A 22987-nucleotide genomic window follows, 5' to 3' on the forward strand; every position below is an offset into this window, starting at 1 on the left:
GGCATCGCAAAGTAGGCCCACAACAAATAGATGCTGTAATGGAAAAATATTGTAGACGGGTTGCTTCAAAAACCTAACAAGTACATTTTAATTATATGCAAAATACAGAAGTTGGGAGGGGGGAGGGGTAGATAAAAGGGACGGGTGTTGGGGGAAAGTAGAGCAAGGATGAATATTCAAAAGGGAAAGCTGCATTCCTTAAACGCAATAACCCTACAACGTAAACCACAGCAGCGCAGACATCCACATACGAAACACACACACACACACACACACACATAACTAACATACACACAAGTAAGAAAAACAACTTTGTGGGGCGCCGCCCAAGACACACACACACACACACACACACACACACATACACACCCACGCACACACAAACAAGCTGGGAAAATCCTTTGATGGACGCTTGAGTTACAGTCCGAACAGGAAAAACGCCCTTTGACTTCCCCGAGTGACACTGACCTTTGAGTTAGGGATCCAGCTTTTGCGTAGGATACGTTGTCTCATTAATGGGAATATTTGTGCCAAGTACTATTGAAAACCCCTGATGGATGACAGAGTTATGGACCGTACACGAGAATGTTGACGGACAGACATGGAGGGACAAGAGGGACGGAATGAAAGGCAGACGGAAAAGCGCAATCCTATAATTCCCGAAGCTGGATTAAAACATATACTAAGATTCAAATACATGTAGAAAATGATATGAAGTTATATTTACCTATGTAGGGAATTTAGGTACATGTTTGACATTCTTAGACGTATTTCGTTGAAACTTTTAGTACCAGTTGGCTGACAATTGCAAGCAATAAAAAAAACAACTGTTTAACTGTTTTATGCAGTTCTGATAAGAAATAAAATAGTATGGAGTTTGCTTAGAATCGTTTACATAGTTCCAACGACGAGGGTATATCCAGTGGCTTAACATACTTTCATCATGGCGATCTAAATATTAGTGAGGCCAACACCCTGTCCCTCACAGTGGATTCTCTGACGGTCGTCTCCTCATGATTTGCTTGAAGCCATCAAAATAAAGCGGTATGTTACAACTATTAATGGAGCACACCATTTATCTTGAAGCGTATTTTGTAGTTGTTCATGTTCAAATCTTTGTTTAACAATAGTTCATATTTCTTTTTCAGTTCATACCTCCTGACCAGTCTACCGTTAATGTATGCTAGCATTCTCTTCTCATTTGCGATTTCGATGTTCAAGTCATGGACCACAACTTTTGAGCTACTTAAAGGTTCGCTTAAACTTTGTCCTTCGAGTTTCGGGATTAATTGTCTATTCATCAGCTTTAGGTGACCAAGCTTTCTGTCTTCACTCATATTTTCTTCTATTGCCTGCTTCACAAGTCGATGCATTTGAAGAGTCTCTGTGTGATCCCTATTAACAATGGAAAATCTTGCCAAAATCTCTATTTCTTGTCTATATTTAAGCTTACTAGATTCAAATGATGATAGAAATTGATGTATCTCTGGTATTATTTCTGAGTGTGGAAGTAATGCGAACATCTCCATAACAGTAACAGCATCTACTCCTTCTGCCTTGGAAGAGTCAGCTATGTATTTGAAATTCATATTCCAGGTTGTTTGAACTGCTAGTCGTTCAGCCGAGGTGTTATATGGTGCACATTTTTCCATTGCTTTTAGCATTTTCAAACGTTTTGTTTTATAGCCTTCCACGTATTCTTGGAAAGAACACTGCAATACTTTGATGTGTGCAGCGGCCTGTTCCAAAGCAAGTGGCAATCCATGTAGTTCATTGACAAGTGATTTAATTTTATCATCATGTTCTGAATCATCAGTACTGTAACCTGTGCGTTCTTTCATGTAACGTACAGACTCCCTTACTGAAAGTTGCCGTAGACTAATATAAGAATCTACCTTTAGTACTTCCTCAGCACTGATTCCCTCTCTCCTAGTAGTGATAAGAATATTTCCACAAATGTCATGTTTCCAGTCCCCAAACAGCAGCTCTGACATGGTCGAGTCTAAATCCTCGCTGTCTAAATTATCAATGACTAACAGCCATTTCTGCGACCTCGAGGACAACCAGTACAAAATGCTTGTCATTATATCAGTCAAATTGGCATCGCCAACGCCAATTCGTGCAGATAACCGATGGAAAGATTCCAGTAGAGAGACGTTATCCTCGGCTGCAATCCAGAATACGCCACCAGGATACTGTTCGCGATACTGGTAGCAAAATTCACTGGCTAGAGATGTTTTTCCTATCCCACCAAGGCCACATATCGCTAATGTGCATATGCTCCTGTCATTTTCAATGAATTTATGTTTTAATAGTTGGAGTTCGGTTTCGTGTCCGACAAAGTGTTTTATTCTACTCGGAGGATTGAAGAGGCGTACCTCTCTGCTCGATTCTCGGTTTGTAGAGGTCAAGTTATCAAGTTTTTGTTTTGCATTTTCAAGTTCTGCAGTAATATTGTTTATCGTATCTTTGTATGTTGATTGTTCTCTTTTTATATCTTTGTTTTCTGTTTCTAATCCGTGAACCCTTTCTTTCAAAGGCCCTAATATGCAATTAATGTGTTTTAGCGCATCATGAATATCTCTGAAATTAAGGTCTGACACTGCATTTGACGAACGACAATACCGGGCCAGTAGAGATGTTTCCGTACTTAAAGTTCTTAAGAATTCGAAACCAAGTGTGCCATGTAGAACATGTAAGGCTGAAATGACAAAAAATAATTGTTGCTGTGAAATATATTTTATTAAGCCCACAGGTTACGAAAGGATGCACAAAATACCGCTTTTTTAAGCACGTCATGAAACATCAAGAAACAAGTACAGGCCTTCCAGCATGGCCTTGCAAAAAAGTAGGAGAAAAGTAGGAGGTCCCTACACAAAAAGTAGGAAAAACAGGAGGTTTGCGGACAAAAAAGTAGGAAAGATAGGAGGTTATAAAATAACATGCAATGATTACCTAAATAGCCGTTAATACTACACCTACATCAGGCCCAGACCCAGAAATTTTTGACTAGGGGGTCACCAGTCTAGACCGAAGATGTCACAGCCAAGGTGCATAGTGAGCACTGAGAGCGGGTAGGTATTGGAGGGGTACCTTTGCCTGTGTTAGGGGGGTCTCCCCTTGGATTTTTTTTTTGAAATACAGGTATGAAATGGTGGCCTCTGGTGCATTTACTGATGGTTGTACTCCCCTCATTTAAGGGGGATCAAGGGGCTCTCCCCCTGAAAAGTTTTGAAATACAGGCAAGTAATGGTGGCCTGTGGTGCATTTTTAGGTCTAAAGTTTGAGTTAATGGATGGGCTACTCCCGTCATGATTGGAGGTCAGGGGGAAAATTTTGAATTACAGGTATGAAACAGTGCGTTTCTGTGTCTAAATTTTGAAAGAAAAAATATTCCTTTGTCAAAATAGTAGGGTGCATCTTTACGGGGAATATTTAAGCCAAGTAATATTGTATACATAACCCCTTTATGGATGACAAAGTTCTGGAGCGGACACGAAACAGATCTTGTTTATACCATGTTAACAGTTGACCTCCAAATTTAAGCTAGGGATCTGAAAGTTGTGCAAGCTTACTGCAATCTTAAAAAACTGCAGTCATGTGATAAAATGCTTGCAGATGCTCGCACAGAAATTAAGTTTGCGGAGAAGTCTAGCTTCGCAAGCTTGCAGCGGGCATCCTGCGATCTTAATACTATTTAAGATTGCTACTAGACTGCGACTAGCTTGCGATCCTGTAACCTTTTTAAAACTGAAACATCTAAAAGGGAGGTGATAATCTAACCAATTATTGATTTTTTTTTCAGTCAGAATACGTTGTTTTAAAAAATATTGTCCCGATTTTTAATTCTTTATCTACATCGCTACAAATATTGTTTCATTGAAAGCGAGACAGTTTTATAAACTGTGTAGTTTGTCAAATTAAAGTACATATATATTTTTTAGACTCTCATGTTATTAATATAAACTGTCACACAAACCTAAATAAGGTTGACGCAAATAGTCCTTGAAATGCAAAGTTGCAAGCTTGCGCGATCATAAGGTTGCGAGAGACTTGCAAGTGTCTTTTTGTCTACACACATATAAATGTGAGTAAGCTAGCAAGATTACGCAATCTTGCAATCTTGTAATGTTTGTGTAAGATCGCAAGATTGTGCAAGCTTGCAATTTTGTTATGAAAGTGCAAACTTGCAAGGTCGCAATTAAGATCGCTAGTGTTCCAAATGCAAGCATGCGTGCAAGATTTTAAATAGGTTGCAGAATGCGCGCGAAATAGTTTGTCTTGTTGGTTGGATCTTATTTATTTATTTATTTATTTTGGTTTTACGGCGCACAAACACAGTATAGGTTATATGGCGCCAAACGGGACTACAAATTTTGGTTAGATCTCGTACCATATTAGTTGTAAATATTCTTCTGTTTCTTAATTTTATTTTTTAATTTTATTCTTCTAAATTAATGAGTATTTAGGAACCCCCTATTTTGGTGATATACTTAATAAAATCGGTTTCCTGTTTAAAAAAGAATAAATTTGAAAATAAACCAATCTCTTATTATATAGAAACTGAACAATGGATTAAATAGTTAAAAACTGTTAATTTTAGGGAAACAGTTTACCAGCAAAAGCCCGATTACAAACGTGAGTGTGGATTAACAAATTAAGATGACACTCCTTGGACTGGAAATCATATGTTAAAAGTTGTGTGTTAAGTTAATAGTTGGTATTTAGGGTCCATTTTTGTTTCTCCCCTCCCGAAGAAGTTACAAAATATATGCTACGTCGAACAGCAGAAGTAAAGTGTAGCAAAATACAATATCAAGACGAAGCAAGCATTTTATGTGATTATTGTTTATTTTTCATAAAAATGCTACAATGTGGCGTAAAGATGTATGATTAATTGTATTAATTATTGACGGTCAATAATCCAAAGAAGAATGAACAAACTTTGACTTCCTAATATATTCGCTTTCTGTTTCGTCTATTTTTGTTTTTTTTAAATGTTTGAAAGTATGCATATAGCAAGGCTGAGAGCTGCTGTCTTGGAGATTAATGTCTATGTACACATGCTTCTCATATTATTGTTAAAGGTTAAGAAAGTAAGTTTAAAGAATTAGGGTCAATGGCCAGGTTATTTAGCCAAAAGCGGTATCTCTTATATATACTACTTGTGAAAAGAAATATCGGATAAAGAATCATTTTATACTGATATGCGATTTTGGATATATGAAATATCTACCCCAAGTTTCTAAGCTGATTACTTACCGTTTGCCTGCCAAGTTTGAAGCTGTTGTAGATACAAGGTCTCTTCTTGTACAGGCAGGCTAAGGCATTTTAACATCTGTTCCATCAAAACAAAACACTTCTGAAATTTTGGAATATCCCATTCCGAAAAGTTGCAATGAGCCCACGGGTTACGGACGTCTTTACGAATCTGGAATATTATATACACATTAATTTCTTACGAGAGGAATATGACTGATATACAGTCATTTAGATATGTGTTATCAAACCAAGTTTATGCCTTTATATATGCGGTTTGAGTGCTTATATCTACGGAATCCTGTTCGTGCCACTTAAATTGTCGCCTCGCCAACACGCGAAAACGCGATAATTGTCGCCCTGTCCAAAAACATATGTACATGCGACATTTAACAATCCTCGCGAGGTTAAGAGGGCGATAATTATCGTCTTAATTGTCGCATGTCTTTCTTAATTCTCGCGTCGTGAAATTGAAATCCAATAGACATAGTTGCGAGAATTAGTAAAACCTCGCATTGTTGCATTGTCGCCCGGTGTAGGGGATAATTTCTTACTACATCACCGTGGTATTGATAAATAGTACCCAGGAAGAATATCATCGATCAATTTGTCCGGATATTTAATCCCAAGCGACAGTGCGACAATGCAAGGTTTTACTAATTCTCGCAACTATGTCTATTGGATTTCAATTTCACGACGCGAGAATTCAGAAAGACATGCGGCAATTAAGACGATAATTATCGCCCTCTTAACCTCGCGAGGATTGTTAAATCTCGCATGTATATATGTTTTCGGACAAGGCGACAACGCGATAATTATCGCGTTTTCGCGTGTTGGCGGGGCGACAAATTAAGTGGCACGAACAGGATTCCGTATATATCACCTTACCGAAGGGCCATCATGAACCTAGGCAGCTCATCTGAGTTTCACAGCTCAAAAAGGAAACAGTTTGGTTGTTCCGTCAAAATAATTTGAAAGATGACCAATAGATTCAAGATTTTTGACAAATCAAGATGGGTTGAACAATTTTGATAGAAGGTCATTGAAAACAAATTATGAAATTATTTTGCAATTTGGTCAGCGGTTTCTGTAGAGAAAGTAGTTTTGGTTGATGATCATCTATGGAACTTATGTGTACAATTATTTCAAAACCTGTTCAACCTTTGCTCAGAGGGTTTTACTATATATTCGTATAAACACATACATAAATGTGAACCTGCGGTATGACAATGTAAAGCCGTCTGTCAATTAGGAAAATCTGCATAATTTGCTTTGCCTTAACAAGCACTACCTGTTGTAACTACTCAAAATGTCGTAGTGTTTGCGTGATCGCCTGTCACAAGTCCTGCCACATAGGGTTAATACACCGACGACACAGATTTGTCTTTACTGAAACTTATCGTATTCTCTTATCTTATTTATTGTTCTTTCTCTTGATAAGAAACACTTAGAATCGGTAAGTCACGCTTGTCCGAACAAGTGACCTCGCGAACTAATGTAATTACAAGCTAACCAACCAAACTTCGTAACCTTAGAAATAACTTCTGATGTTAAAATTAGTCTTTCCTTATTGAGGCGACTCTCTGCCTGATCGCGCTCCGCTGATTACATACTACTAAACCTGAGGATGGAAATGTGGCGTTGTTGAAACATGCCAATATTTATCCCAAAGGATAACATCGGTATTAACAAAACGCGATAACAGTGGCCTTTATTTACTAATACCGGATTAACCCATAACAATGAAATCGGGAATCAGGTAGACATATTATATGACAAATATCTTATTTCACAAAACCAATGTAAGAAGCGGCGTGGTCTAGTGAATAACACGTATGATTTGTAAGCTTACGGTGCTGGTTCGAGTACATGACGAGGTACATTTTTTTATCTCGTGTTTTTACATGGAGAAGGAATACAGGTAACATATACTGAGTACTTACTGACATTTTGCAGAGGATCTCATATTAGAATAGACATTGAATCTATAAACATTGCAAAATGAATAAAAAAAAACTCTTGCAGGGAAAATAAAACCAAAGTTGCGATCGTTAAAGACATTATGAAGGTTAATAAAATGTTTAAGACATATCAGTAACATATTTACAACGACTCGTGTGAGCATGTCATTATTGAGGTCAGTGGCTACAGACACTGCTAGCGAGCAGGATTACCACCCAGATACCGACAGTGCTTTTTAATGGACTTCTGTATACATATTTGTCATGACATGAAAAATAAACTTAAACAAATAAATAAAGAATAAAACATGAAAGAAAAATAAATACAAAAGACGATATAAAAAATACCTGCAAAAAAGAATAAGTAAAAAGCACAAAGAAGGGCTCGAACATACACCATACAAACATAAAAAGAACAGAAGACCGACACACTATCCTCTACACTACAAATCTGTTATGATATAACACATCGTATTTAGAGTTAAGAATACTACAATATACAAATTAATACCATTTATCGGACAATATACCTGCTTTACCTGTTTTTGGAGTTTACCAAGTACCGTTAAAATAAAATTATCGCGATCCATTACTAATAAACTTTGATAATGTGGCAGTTGAGTCCAGTATGCCCAGGGATGTTCAAAGATAATCCGTCATAGATCTATTGTAAAGCAAATATTGGATTTACCTGTACTGGAAAATAAACAGTGTCGATTGGATTTAGGTCGTCAACTGCCACATTATCAAAGTTTATTAGTAATACCTTCGATGCATGGACAATATATGAAAACAAACTTCATTGCGACCCTCTCATTGTATGCAACAAATTCACGCTTCGAATGACCGTATGTCACATTCATGGGATTTAGGAAAGATAGTACTAAATTTAGTCATTAAATACTTGATCAATGACCACTAAGTTTGTTGTATGTGAGGACATAGACTGTTTAGCGCATCAAATCACCACATTAGGGTGTTAAACAAAAAAATAAAGTAAAAATAAATGTCAATAAGGTAGAATAGTTTTGTCCTTTCGTCTTATCTTGGGGTGCTACTCATTGATGACCAATATCTAAAATAGATATTGCAATCAAATTTTTACAAGATGATCATTATATATTCATATAGATGTGGCCTTATACGAACTTTTGCTATTCTTTAACTTGTATTAATGTCATGATCTTAATGTGATTTTGTAATTATAAACCATTGATAATGTTTCATCATTTGTATATACAGTTTCACTAGTTGTACTGTGTTTGTGGACTCAGTGTCAACAGTTACGACAAAATGCAGAAGCATGTCATATAAAAATTATTATATCTAATTTTATTGCAAATGTATACAACACATTGTATATTCTACAAAATAACTTTGTTTCACTTATTTGAAGGAGATATTACGATCATTAACAGACATCCACATTATTTCATTGTATAGCTTTCCCTCATAAGAGTATATGAATTCACAAAACGCTCATTTTCCAATTCGCTCTCGAGTTATAGCCCTGAAATTACTTAAATTATATTGAGACCACTTGATAACTTAAGCAGTTCTTTTGAAAAAAAAACGTAGTCAGAATGTTAATGTGCATATTATCTTGTCAAAGAGTGATGACCATTGTAGCTTTGGAGTTATGTTCCTTGATTTAGTCGAAATTGAACAAAATGACATATAACCTGCTCAATAGTAGAATCAAAATCAAACGTAATTTGTTGTGACGGGCCTAACTTGTTTCATTTTGCCGCTCTCTAGTCTTAGATCGTTCTAGCACACCTTTGTACGAGTTTAAAACTTTTTGTCAGCGATACAACGTGCATGCTCTGCGAGCCATGCATGTCATTACTGTATCTGCATGTTCCGGAATGCAGCCTCAAAATATAATGGCACACTTGTAATTTCTAGAGATTAATGATTTCTGAAGTAATTTTTCCAATCCCGAACACGATAAAACACATTAATGAATATGTAACCCAAAATTAAAAAAAATCTTACTTTCTCCATGAATGTCATACAAGTAAACTGTTTCCATCTAAGGACAGTAACTTTGACATAAAATATATTTAATAACATTCCATTTTTTAAGATTATGGTAAGACAGAGACAAAAGTTAATGCAATACTTTATCATATTAAAGGTTTATGCCAAGGTATATAGACATACATGAATGGATGAATAAATTAGAGTCTGGATATAACAAGAGCTACCTCTAAAGATAATTTATACTCCCTGAAGCCGTTTTTTTTTTTGATAGAGGAAAATTTGTCATTCAAGTTATTATGCACCCTGCATGTCATTTTAATGACCCCGACCATTAATGCTAGTTTTATGAAAGTCCTTTGAAATGGTTTGGAAATATGAAGCGGACATGGATTTCAGCTATTTTTTCTTTTATCTCAGTTGCAACCTAGGCATTGGACCTAAACCTTTAAATGAGAGGTCTGGGTTTTCAGGATGACAAATTGTCTCTGACTCATTTAGAGAAATATTCGTGCTAATTAATACTATAATCCTTTGATTTATGGCAGAGTTACAGACCGCACATGAAACAGACCCCTTTCATACCATATCAACGTTTTACCTCAAGGTGTTACATTGGCCTTTAAGTTAGGGGTTTCTTAGTTTCGCATGACGTATCAATGTTTTACGAAGAACAATTGCATCAATAATGTTAAAATAACCCACTTTATGGATTGTCGATTTACAGTACAGACTGGACAGGAAAAAATCTCTGTTCACCCTTTGGTCTGCAAGTATGACTGACTTTTGAGCTAGGGAACTGGGTGTCTCCACAGTACGGAAAATATTTGCAGCAAGAAATATTAAAATCTCTTGATGGATGATTGAGTAATAGACCTGAAGAAAAAGAATGTTCGAGGCTCCTCAAAACATGATAATTGCATATGTGAATTCATTGACTGGGCACATTCCTGGACTTAATAATGGAGCTTCCAAAGAAGTGTCTTGATTTAAAGTAGTTGTTGAGAAAAATCACGCATTAAATATGATCATTTTCTCTTGGGACTAAAGCTTCCTTTGCTGAATTCCAGCGATTGGTTCCTGAGGAATACTCCAAATATAGTGTACTGTATTGAATAATCAAAGAGTAGTTACGTAGTAAAAATCACAGCATTGTAAATACTGGAGGACGGATTGTCTTAAAATGTATTGATTCTGTCAGGTCCGAGATCAGCTATGCCCCTTTTCTGTTGAGACTGTTAAACTAGAAAATGTCTTTTTCTGTTGTTTTTACAACAGTGTAACAATTCCTTGCCAAATTTCAATGTTCACTGTGGATTTAATGACTAAATATGAACAATGCAGACTACCATTATCAGACTGCACAGATGTGCATGTAGACACATACATAATACATTTTGTAATAACTATTGGGTACATATATACATCAAACTATAATAACACAGGGAACAGAACTGAAACACATTTTTAAGGTCACTTATTATAGCAGGGACGATCAGACTTTTCATGAATACACATATAACTGAATACCGTATTTCAAATTAAAATAGACTGTAATAGACAAATCATTTGAGCATGAAATATTTTGAATTTGCTCTAGAGTCTAGAATAGTAATAACATTTACAGATTTACCGATAGCTAAGTAATATTATTCGGAAATATAATCGATTCCTTTCTCAATAAATTTTCAAGTATCACACTACTGTTTGCAGATCAAATTGCCCTTTCAACATTTTTCAAATCGATAGAGTTGCACATTTACGTCACAATAACAGTGAACTTGAAGCTATTTTTGGAGTAATCCTGACAGGTTGACCCCGCCTCATCCGCAATACATTGTTCATTCACCCTTGTCGTGAAACGTTTTTCTTTACGTCATACAAAGCGCGCGCTCTTACTCTATCTTTTGAAGTATCGCCGTACTTGCGCATAGTAAAGTGCAATTAGGTGATAATGGATATGTTTTAAAAATTTCAACTACGTTCAAATGAAAACAGCGTTTTTTTTTTTTTCGTTTTTTTTTTTTGTTATGACAATTATTATCGACGAAATTTCCATCCACGCAAGGTATAAGGGGAATTATGATAACTTTTACATTTAATGAGGAATTGAATCCCCCTTTTGATTAGTCTAAATAATGAGACCGCGGGTAGACCGATTTCACATTTTGATATATTACGTTGTCTACCTAAAGGTGATATCATCAGTCAAAAATATAACGATATTCAACTCTCGAGTACAATTATTTGGACTACCGTTTGATACATGTAAGTTTTATTTGAATTTATCTCATATTCGCAACGAAATCGGCATTTAAACCTAAATCTAGCGATAACAATTTCTTTCGAGTGGAGAAAACTACTCGTAACTGTTTCCTAGGATCGCTTCAAATTAGTTAGACTAAGACTCACATATTCCGTAAGAAATTGGCGACTTTTTTCAATAAAAGAGGCATAGTCGGTTCCGGGAATCAAAATTATGCCCTTCAATCAACGATGAGCGAATCCAACTCGAGTGAGTCACGTTTTATAATTATTGTGAAAACTAAACACGATGTACATTATTTAAGGTATTAGGCCCCTAATAGTAATGTTTAAAAAATGGCATTTGCTTGGTATATTCTTACAGTTGACCATGCTTCGCACTTTGTTGCAATTTTTTAAAAACTTTTACCGTGCCGTTTTTTTTATTATAAATTTTATGTAATTTATGGTATTTCCTCAAGCTCAAGTAGAGACAAATTTCAAAGTGGCGGCCTTTATCCTAAACGTTTGCAGAGAATTCATTATACCATTATTTTTTTATGAAAGAATCATCAAACTATTGGTAAACAAATATAAAACTAAGAAATAAAAGTGTCACTATCATTTTTTCTAGGGTGACTCAAGTAAACGGATTTAATGAGACAGATTTCTAGGTCCAACATAGAAAAATTAAGGTCGAATCCTGCGGGTCTGTTTTGAATTTTGCTCACTTCATTCAAAAGTAACTGTGGGACAGAGGTAAAACCTACCTACGTTTCTTTCACAATATGTAATCTAAAGAATAAAGGCAAAATAGAGAACTTTTACCGCACGTAACTCAGTATTTTTAAAGATGTCTAACTCTACCCCTTCTATTTTAGAGGTAAATTCACTTTGAACAGCAAAAAATCGCTTATCAAATGAATATTTTCCACTTTTGTACAATAAATCAATAACAAGTTCTGAAAGAAGTAAAAACTTACTTGAGAAAAAAGAAAAATAAGAAAAAAAAAATATTTGGTCCCTGTGGGGCTTGAACCTACGGCCCCTGAAAATTGCAGTCAAAGTAGGTTTATGTAGAAATTGAGTACTCTTCAAAAAGGAGATACTCTATTATAGGCCTAATACCTTAAAAGCAAAGTCTGCAGCAAAAGGTACTGAAATAGAGGCAGAAAAAAGGCCTGTAATGTATAAGAGGGTGTCTTTTTTCGCATCCACGCTACCTAAATGTAGTGTGCATTGTGGCAAGATTTATTTAGATTTTAAATAAGATTCGATCTAGTACATCTGATACAATCCGGTTAAACACCCGTTGCAACAGTATTTAAATCATCATTTCTCGGTCATGCAGCATGTGTAAACAAGTTCATTCAGTATTTTTTTACTCGTATCGGAAAGGCGGAGTTACCTGTATAGACGAGATCCAAAAATAGCTTCAGCATCGCTGCTTTTATGACGTAAAGGTACAAGTCTATCGATTCAAGAAAAGGCGAAAGCGCAATTTGATCTGCAAACAGTAGTAAATCATTGGAAAAAAGTCTTTTACTTCTTTTGATTATCAAAAGCATCTATCAAAATTTTATTATTCTATTTTACTTCTTTGTGGTGATTAAAAATATCAAATATCCGACCTTTTACCTCCCTTAAATTCTGAATTTTCAGTACAGCTGATTTATTTGTGAATTCCATTCCGATGATGTAAAATCTTCAAAGAAAAATCCGTCATCTAACGATAAGAACACAGTCTCGACCGAGCTTAGTTATTGATCAGCAGGCACATCGTCTTCTCGAGTTTATACTATACTAATCGTCTGCATTCAATTAAAGCGCGAAGTGAAGCGTGATAATTTCAGTTGTTCTATGTGCTGCCATTTGAGAACTATTTTCTTTCTGCGGAGCATGAAATCTGTGGTGGTTATCAAAAAATCGATTAAGCCGAAATTAGTATATGTATTATTATGTTTCCACTAGGCGGAATTGTCTTCGACAATCCGTCCAAAAATCATCCTACTGGAACAGTTAGATAATGAGCAATAACTCAGTAAAAATTATCGGACAGGAACCTGAAGAAAATATGCGGTCATTTCGGAAGAGTAACTTCCTGTGAAGTTTCGCCCACTTCCAGCCAGCGGTTGCAGATTATTTAGTGGGTTTATTGTTTGCCAATTGTGTTTCCGGGCCCACTACCTGAATAAGTTTTCTCATCCTCGACTTTACTTAAACTGGCAGTCTTTTGTAAAAATATAAATTTAAATGTCTAGTTCTGGATATTTTGCTAGTTTTGGGGTGATGGACCCGAAATCAAACTTGGTTATAACCGAGTATTTGCTTGACCTTGTTGGGTGGCTCGGCATTATTTCGGTGCAGATTACTTAGAGGGTTTATAGTTTACCAACTGTGAATCCGGGCCCACTACCTTAATAACATTTCTCATCCTCGACTTCACTTAAACTGGCAGTCATTTGTAAAAATATAATGTCTAGTTTTAGATAATTTGCTAGTTTTGGGGTGATGGACCCGTAATCAAACTTGGTAATAACCGAGTGTTTGCTTGTTCTTCTTTGGCTTGTAGATTATTGAGAGGGTTTATAGTTTACCAATTGTGATTCCGGGTCAATAACCTTAATAACAATTCTCATCCTCCTTGTACATTGTTTACAACAATCAATAATGACATCCTGTTTAATATACCATGTTGTTGTATGTTACATTGTATGTTTTATTTATGTCAGATGCCCATAAGGGCATTGACTTCAAAATAAACTTGAAACTTGAAAGCTAAGAAATATTCAGAACAAGAATTGCGGAACAAATACATGCTTCCCCTTCGAGAGAAAAAACATTTTGACCTGCAACCTCTCTGTTTGAAACTAATCTTTATGCTAAAAGTCTGGGGCTTTGTGAATGACTTGTAGTCTCATTACGGAAAACATTCTTGCCAAGCAATACTATAAACGTTTAACAGATGACAGAGTTATTGAGTAGACAACGATAATTGTTACGATAGGACCAAATTAACATTTAACCTTCAAGAGTGCCCTTTACTATTCAGTCTGTCTGTTGCCTATGAAACCATTCATTATTGGAAACACATTAACATCCATCGATTAATCGCAGAATAATGGGACATACACAAAACCGACTCTGTTAACCTTCGACCTCTAAGTATGATTTCGACCTGTAGGGTAGGTGTCTGGGATTTGCGCAGGTCACATAAACTATATATAGAAAAAAATCTGTACCAGGTAACATTAAAATCCATTAATGGATGGTTATGTTACGAAGGCGTATAGGGAGAGACCTGATGACATTTGTCCTAGAAGTGTGACGTATAAACTGGATGCACCTAAAAGGAGCAAAGTAACATCATTTAAATACAACTGAGAGAAAACCTAACAATGATGTTATACAGAGCAAGTTTCACGAGGATCCATCAAGAAAGCAGTTCATGAGAAGAACCCATTTAAAGGTATCTATATTTTTAGTTATAGCGGCCCTTTCAAGCGACCAAGTGCCTCAGTTTCATATAATTCGGGAAAGGACATCAAATGACGCGTCAGATCAAGTTTGACGAAGACATATCATGCGGTTCATGAGAAAAAAGTTGTTTAAAGGTATTGTTTTAGCTATAATAGTGGCAGATTAGGGGGTCGAATATCCCTATTGGAACAAAATTGTGGAGAGTTTCAAACTTGATGAAGATCCGTGCATCGGTTAATGATAAATGTTGTTCTCGGCAAGTAGTCCAAATAATTGTACTCGAGAGTTGAATATCGTTATATTTTTTTGACTTGTCGAAATCCGCCTCCGAGGTAGACAACGTAAAATATCAAAATGTAAAATCGGTCTACCCGAGGTCTCATTATTTAGACTACTCGGCAAGTAACTGCCAATATCCCCAAATGAATCAGAGGTGGAGGAATTATTTCAGTTAAAATGTCATTTCAAATCTTCATGGAGAACATGAGCCTCGCCACTATAATTCTTAACTATAACAGCTACAGCAATCTGCCAGGTATTGGAAGTCTTGATGTTACATTTCCTTTGATCAGTCTTGCAACCAAGTGTTGCACTTGGTCCTTTTAAAAAAATCATTAAATATACTTGCTTAATAAAAGAAGTTTAAACGCTCAGGAATTTCATTTATTTTTTATCTGAAAGTTACATTTTCTTCACTTGCCCATTCCGTATGTGCAACTATGCGTTCCGCCTTTTTACTGAGTAATAAAGAATTAATGTTGTTCTCCAAAGTAGTGTATATAATCTATATGGAAAGCTTACCTCTTCTGCGGCAGTACGTAAAGGAGCAGGAAATATGTCAACATTTATAATGATACCAAGCAGAGCAGAAGAATCACATGTATCATCGAACCCAGTGTATAGCGCCATATAAGTAGGCAAAAACAGCTTTGACAGTTCCACTTCATCGTGCACATTGTAGTCATAAAACTGTTCACAGCCTTTATGTCGAAGATTGCAGTTGATTGCTGTATAGTTCAGTGTTTTGTTTGTGGGAGCGTATCTCTTTAGATGCGTTCGAAAGGTCTGTTTTTCAATGTTGGAAAGCTGCTTTAAGCTGGTATAGAGACTCTGCATGGCTTTTGGAATACATTTTCTCAGAGCAGGCGATATAATACTGTGTAAACATATCCCAATCACTAGCCATCGCATTTGGTCGTCTTGTAAAGTAGGGGCTGAAACTAATAAAAACAAAAGATAGCATATAAATTTACTCTTATCGATCCATTTTCGAGGATAATATTGGAATTATTTTGTCACTATTGTCTGTCCGTTGGTTCCTCCGTCGCGAAATACTTAAGACTATAAATTCCTATATATGTTCATTTAACATTTATATATCGAACTGATACAGGCGGTATTTACGCCGTCATTGTATTGTTTTGATTTATGCTACCCTTGAAAAAGGCTTATTTAAAAAGCCGAAAGTGCTCGGGTTGATAATTAAACTTTTGACACTGTTTGAACATATATTTTCTCATACTCTATAATTTTATCTTTATTTTCTTGTATCCTACCGGAATCCAGTGTGTTTGAAAGGCATTTCGTTGATGTTTTTTCTTTAATATCTCACATATATATTGTTGGGTTTAACGTCGCACCGACACAAATTTAGGTCATATGGCGACTTAACAGATTTGATGGTGGAGGAAGACCCCAGGTGCCACTCCGTGCATTATTTCATCACGAGAGGGCACCTGGGTAGAACCACCGACCTTCCGTAAGCCAGCCGCTCTAATGGTCCTTTAAAGGGGACAAATGTCCCCATCTGATGAATTTTGGAAGGGGATCTTACAATTATGGCACTGACAAACTTTGGCGAAGATCCATCAATCCGTTCAAGAGAAGAAGTATTTTAAAGGAATTTCTATTCTTAAAGCATTAGCTGCCTCTTAAAGGGGCCGGATGACCCTATTTGAAAATTTTTTAGAGTAAACCTCACAACACTGCTATAGATCATGTTTAATAAAAAAAACATCAAGCAGGTAATGATTAGAAATTATTGAAAAGTATTTTTATTTTTAGCTCAAACGGTCCTTAAAAGAGGCCAGGCGCTCAAATGTCAATAATGATGCTATAGACAATGTTTGCTGACGATCCATCACGCAGTTCATGAGAAAAAGTCATATAAAAGTATTTCTACTTTTTCTTGCCCCAGAAGCCCCTAGATGGGGCCAAGCGCCTCACTTCAACTAAATCTGGAGAAGACCTTATGATGATACAGAGCAAGTTTGATGATGATATATCAAATGGTTTACAAGAAGAAGTTGCTTAAAGTTATTTCTTTTTAACTCTAGCGGCTTCTAAATGGATCTATGCGCCTCCATTTGACCAAAATGTTTACAAGACCTAACATGAATGCTACAGGCTAAGTTTGATGAAAATCCATCTGGTGATTCATGAAAAAGGCGTTTAAATGTTTAGCACTAGTGGCTCCTAAAATGAGTCAATTGCCTCTTTTTGAACACACTAGGGAGAGAAACTAATAATTATGTTAAGGTCTAGCTGCCACTGTATCACATACCAACTTTTACGAAGATCCATCAAGCGGTTTATCAGAAGAAGTTAGTTCTAGGTTTTAAGGTCTTTTGGCACTGTGCTCTAGTTTGAACAACCTGGAGAGAGAACCTTACAATAATGCTACACCGTACAGACTCAGTTTGATGAAGATCCATGAAGGGGTTCATGAGACGAAGGCAGCATATCTGGGAGAGGAACTTATAGTGCTGCTACAGAGCTTATCAAAAAATGTTCATGAGGAAACGTCGTTTAAAAAGTATTTTAGCTCTAGTAGCCTCTAAAAGTGATCACATGCCCTAAGTTGAACTAATGGAGAGAGGATCTTGCCCGGGACGCTACAGGCCAAGTTTTTTGTAATCTGATGTACAGTTTCAAAGATGTGTATGTAAATCGTGGACGACGTACGATGGACGGAGGATCATCGACCTATAATATTAGCTCACTCATGTGAGCTATAGAGGGGCATAACTCAAACAATACTAATCGGGCAGGGAAGCCCTGACGACATGCGCATGTACACGTCAATGTTAATGACGTACCCTACGCTTCGATTGAATCGGATATCACTGTCAGTGAGAAGTGATCTGAAAAGAAAAAGTAACGCTTTTAGTAACTAGACGAAAAATATAAGTTCTCCATAGGTGACCTTGGCCTAGGAGCTAGGGGTCTGGGTCTTGCGCATGACACATTCACTACAGGGAACATTTGTGCCAAGTAATTTTAAAATCCCTTGATGAATGCCAAAGTTATTGATCGGGGAACAAAAAAGCAGACCCTGTTAAAATCTTACTCCTACGTGCGACCTTGACCTTGGAGCTAGGGGGTCCGGGTCTTGCGCATGACATGTTGTCTCAGTTTGGTGAACATTAATGCTTAGTTATTTCAAAATCCCTCAAAGGATGGTAGAGTTACAGCCCAGACAAGAATTTATACGGACGTACGCACGGACTCTCGGACGGAAAGTGCGATTTTAATATTCCTTACTTTGGATGCATAAAAAGTAGCATATTTTTGTCAAAATAAAAGCAAGAGTTATGAAACTTGTCTTGGGAAAACACCTTAAGATGCCAAATACATGTGGAAAGTTTTAAAGCATTTGGCCATGTGGTTTCTGAGAAACCTGCTTACATGCAAAACTGTAACCTTTTGCGACGCGGACTCCGAAGCGGACGCCAACGCTGATGAAAGCCCTATTATTTGAAAAAATAAAATAAACAAGAGGGTCATTGACCCTTAAGTGCTCACCTGTGTACAAGGCTTCAAGTGTGTTTGTGTAACATACTCGTACAAGTACAAAGTTAGGTTTCTTCTATTTTAGCCTGATAAAAGTATATTATATACATGTCACACACATTTTTGTACTTAGGTCAATAATTTGAACAATTATGGTAGACAGTACCACTCTAATATCACATGCCAAATATCAAGACTCTACCTACTATTGCTTCAGAGAAGAAGATAATTTAAAGTTTCTCATATATAAGCCTACATTATGTCACACACAGGGGCATGGACATTTTTTATCTTAGGGCAATAATTTGAACAATTATGGAAGAGAGTCACACCCTTATATCACACGCCAAATATCAAAGCTCTAAAGAGAAATATTTTTAAAGTCTGATAGCTGAAAAAAAATATTTCTAACCAAAACGACCAATATGTTCAATGAACCAGAACCATTCGAACAACTTTAAAAGAGAGCTACCCATAGATCATTTGTGTAAAGTTTCATCAAAATCCATTCTACTATATACATATAGGGAAAAGTGACCACGCCCCTGGCAGCCATGTTTTTTTTTTGACGAATCGGAATAATTTGAACAACCTTGGTAAAGGGTCACACATGGACCATTTTTTGCAAATTTCCTTCAAAATCGGGCCAGCAGTTCACAGAAGAAGATTTTTAATGTTTCCACTATATACATATGGAAAAGTAACCGCGCCCTCTGACGCCTATGTTTTTGACGAATCAAAATAATTTGAACAATCTTGGTAGAGGGTCACACAAGGTCAATTTTTGTAAAATTATTTTAAAATCGGGCCAGCAATTTCAATCAAGAAGACTTTTAAAGTTTCTACCATATACATATAGGGACAAGTGACCATGCCCCCTGGCCGCCATGTTTTTTGACTTCTTCTTCTTCGTTCGCAACTACACGTCAGACCAGTAGCCTTGATGAAACTTGTGATTTGCCGCAGATCCTCAATACCTCAATACAGTTTCTGGTGGATTGAGGTATCTATCGGCCAAGTCGCAGCTCGCTCCTGGTCATGCCTTTTACATCTCTGAAGTATATGCTCCGCAGTCTGATCTTCCTCACCACACGGACAAGTTGGCGATGGTACCAGTCTGTATTTCTTGTACATGTGAGCATCGAGCTTGTTGTGCCCTGAGCGAAGCCTGACCAGCATCACTTGTTGTGACCGATCAAGGAGATGAAAAGCATCTTCCTCTATCCTTAGTCTTGTTAGTGCTTTGATGATGGTGACTTTCTCCTTGTAACTCACAGGTTTTGTTGATTGTTCTGACTGAACTCCTAGCTTAGCCAGCTGGTCTGCCTCTTCATTGCCTGCAAGTCCACAATGGGATGAAATCCACTGAAGTGCTACTTTGCAGGTTATACTTAGGCTCTACATTCTCCTGGCTAGCTGTGGAGCTTTATTGTTGATTTGTGAGAAAGACGACTGAGGAGCTCTCTTCTGCCGAGTCTTCAACCATTGAGACGGCCTTCATGACTGCTTCGGTCTCTGCCTTGTAATTGCTGCACTGTTTTCCTGTGGTTGCATGTATTGTTTCTCTCTTGCCAGATAGGTATTGAATGAAAAGTCCTGCTTCTCCATCTTTGATGGCGCGTGTGGCTGATCCATCTGTATAGACATGAGTCCATGTTTACGGAGGATAGTCTTCATTGATCATTACAAGTGTGAGGCTCTTCCGAATACCTATACCGTCATCCTCTTGATTCCCGCGGTCAAGACAAGGAACAGCAAGTCTCATAGTCACTGAGGACAGATCATTCGCTAGTGGGTTTATAATGTTTTCACTACCTAGTGGAGACGTTGGTATGTTCAGCTCAGTTATGAACTCTAGATTGAGTTTCTTTGCCTCGTGAACGAAGCTGCTACGTTTGAGCCGATTTTCGGTGTAGCCATCCAACTTGGCTTTCATGGGATGGTCTTGAAAAGACCTGAACTTCTCTGCTTAAAGCAGGATCTTTATCGAATCCGAATAATTTGAACAATCTTGGTAGATGGTCACACACTGACCACTTTTGTTAACTTATTTTAAAATCGGGCTAGCAGTTTCACACAAGAAGATTTTTAAAGTTTCCAATATATACATATAGGGAAATGTGACCACACCTCCTGGCGGCCATGTTTTTTGACGAATCGGAATAATTTGAACAATCTTGGTAGAGGGTGTCATAAGGACCATTTGTTTGAAAATATTTAAAAATCGGACCATCGGTTTAGAAGGAGATGTCGTTTGAAGTGTTTTCTATCTTCAGCTCCGGCAGCCCCTACTGTTTGAACAACTTTGGTAGAGGACAACACAAGAAACATCATGGCCAAGTTTCTTCAAAATACATTCAGTGGTTTTAGAGGAGAGGTCGTTTAAACACAATTATTGACGACGGACGGACGAGTTGACGGACGGACGCACGAACGCACGACGGACACAGCGTGATCACAATACCTCACTATGAGCACTTTGTGCTCAGGTGAGCTATAAAGACAAGTTTCAAGGTGATGCGGACGCAGACGCTGACGCAAGGGCGAGTAGGATAGCTCTCCATATACCTTCTTTAGTCGGGTTAAAATATGAAAAGAGAAACCTTTAATAACTTTAAAGGTACAGGAGATTTTTTCATGATACTTAGTACAAAAATAGAAAATACGGAGAATATGTACATTGTAATTTCCAATAATTAGGAGACCTTCAATCGTTAACTTCGGATTACCCCGGTCAATAAAGCGTGAAACAACGGCAAGAATATAAACTAGCTATTTTTATTTAGGAGGCCAGGCTGTCAAAAATAAATGTTTTACATTAGGTATATTGGCATTTTCTCTAACAATTTAGGCCCAAAATCTACGGGCCATGGGCTACTGGGCTTTTGTTTATTTATATCCCTGAACGCTGGTGAAAAAAAAGCAAATTTGTTTGCGGTTTAAAGTTTTGCAGGGTAAATATTCTGCTGGAAATATTTTTTGCGATTATACCGAGAGACAACAGAAACGAAGAAATATCCCAAGCGTAGAAGAAGAAAACAACGCCATATTAAACGTAAATAAAGGACAATAAGCATACCTTCGTCAATATGCTTTTCTATATTGGCCACATTCTTTTCTAGTTCACTGTCTGCACGTAGATTTTTAAGAGGTTGTTGATAAAATTGCACACCACCATCTGAGGCAGCATGAGATGAATCCGCTTTTTTAGCTTTCTTCGAAGCTTCTAAACCCGTTTCCTCCATAATTGTAGGCCTACTCACAACTGCAGCCACGCTGATATAATCTGTTCAGAAAAGAAAGTACGTGTTACGAAACGGTATTTGTAATACCAACAGAAGAACGAAAAGGCTTAGTGTCAGACATACTCTGTGGTAATTTCTTCTTCGGTTTGAACTCTGAAATCAAATTGTCTGCATGTACAGACTAACTGAAGAAAAGCTACAACGATATATATGTTTTGCGCGAACACTTTATTCAGTAACAAGTGAATGAAGCATTGCACTGCATGCAAGGATCCAGCAAATTTTCTCAGTGGGGGAGGGAGGGGAGGGGGGGTCCAATCGCCCCCTTACTATGACAAAACATGTGTTTTTATAGTCTAGATAATTTGATGTTTTTTGTGTGGATGTTAGCCGTTTACAGGTCAAGGTTGTAAATAAGTTTTTGTTGAACAGTCCGAGAAAAGTAGCTTGCCAGCTACAGGTTCCGGGGCAAGAATTATATGAAATCTAAATACAAATTGATCAACCTATCCTCTGCTTAACCCTAAAGCACTGTATCAAACAAATGAATGAAGTATTGCCAATTTGCCATGCACTACAAAGTCCCCTACTAGAAGGCAGCTAATTTTCTCTACTGCAGTATAACATTATGACCTCTGAGCTAAGGGGGTCTGGGCATTGCACATGGCATACTTTGTGTCATTATGGGGAACATAAAGTTTGTGTCAGATAATATTAAAATCACTTAATGGATGACAGAGTAATGGACTAGAAAGGAAACAAAACCTATTCACTTTTGACCTCTGGCATTGACCCCCCTGATCTTTGAGTTAAACTTAACGAGTGTTACGTAAGCCATGTTGTCTCATTATGAGAAACATTTAGGTAATGTAATATTTAAATCCCTTCATGGATGACGGAGTTATTGAACTATAAGCGCCTTTGAACGTGAAACTGAGTCGCCGAATGAGGTGTGATTAGCCGATCGATTAATGTCTTCTAGGTAGAAAAGTGACTTCAAGACTACTGCTGTAATTATTCCGA

At 37.1% G+C, this 22987-nt stretch overlaps 2 protein-coding genes across 2 annotated transcripts in view; both read right to left on the reverse strand.

Moving 5' to 3' along the window:
• The window catches only part of LOC128547028 (uncharacterized), a 176639-nt gene that overhangs the window by 35992 nt on the left and 117660 nt on the right, over positions 1-22987 (reverse strand). The gene's annotated exons all lie outside the window — the stretch shown is intronic.
• Positions 767-22001, reverse strand: LOC123532733 (uncharacterized). The gene is made up of 4 exons (XM_045314295.2): positions 21799-22001; positions 15729-16147; positions 5263-5431; positions 767-2701 (listed from the first exon to the last, which is right to left on the reverse strand). Exons 1-4 carry the CDS (start codon positions 21962-21964, stop codon positions 1059-1061), a joined length of 2397 nt encoding a protein of 798 aa, XP_045170230.2. The 5' UTR covers positions 21965-22001; the 3' UTR covers positions 767-1058.

The sequence above is a fragment of the Mercenaria mercenaria genome, chromosome 11, assembly GCF_021730395.1.
Source record: "Mercenaria mercenaria strain notata chromosome 11, MADL_Memer_1, whole genome shotgun sequence".
Lineage (NCBI taxonomy): Eukaryota > Metazoa > Mollusca > Bivalvia > Venerida > Veneridae > Mercenaria > Mercenaria mercenaria.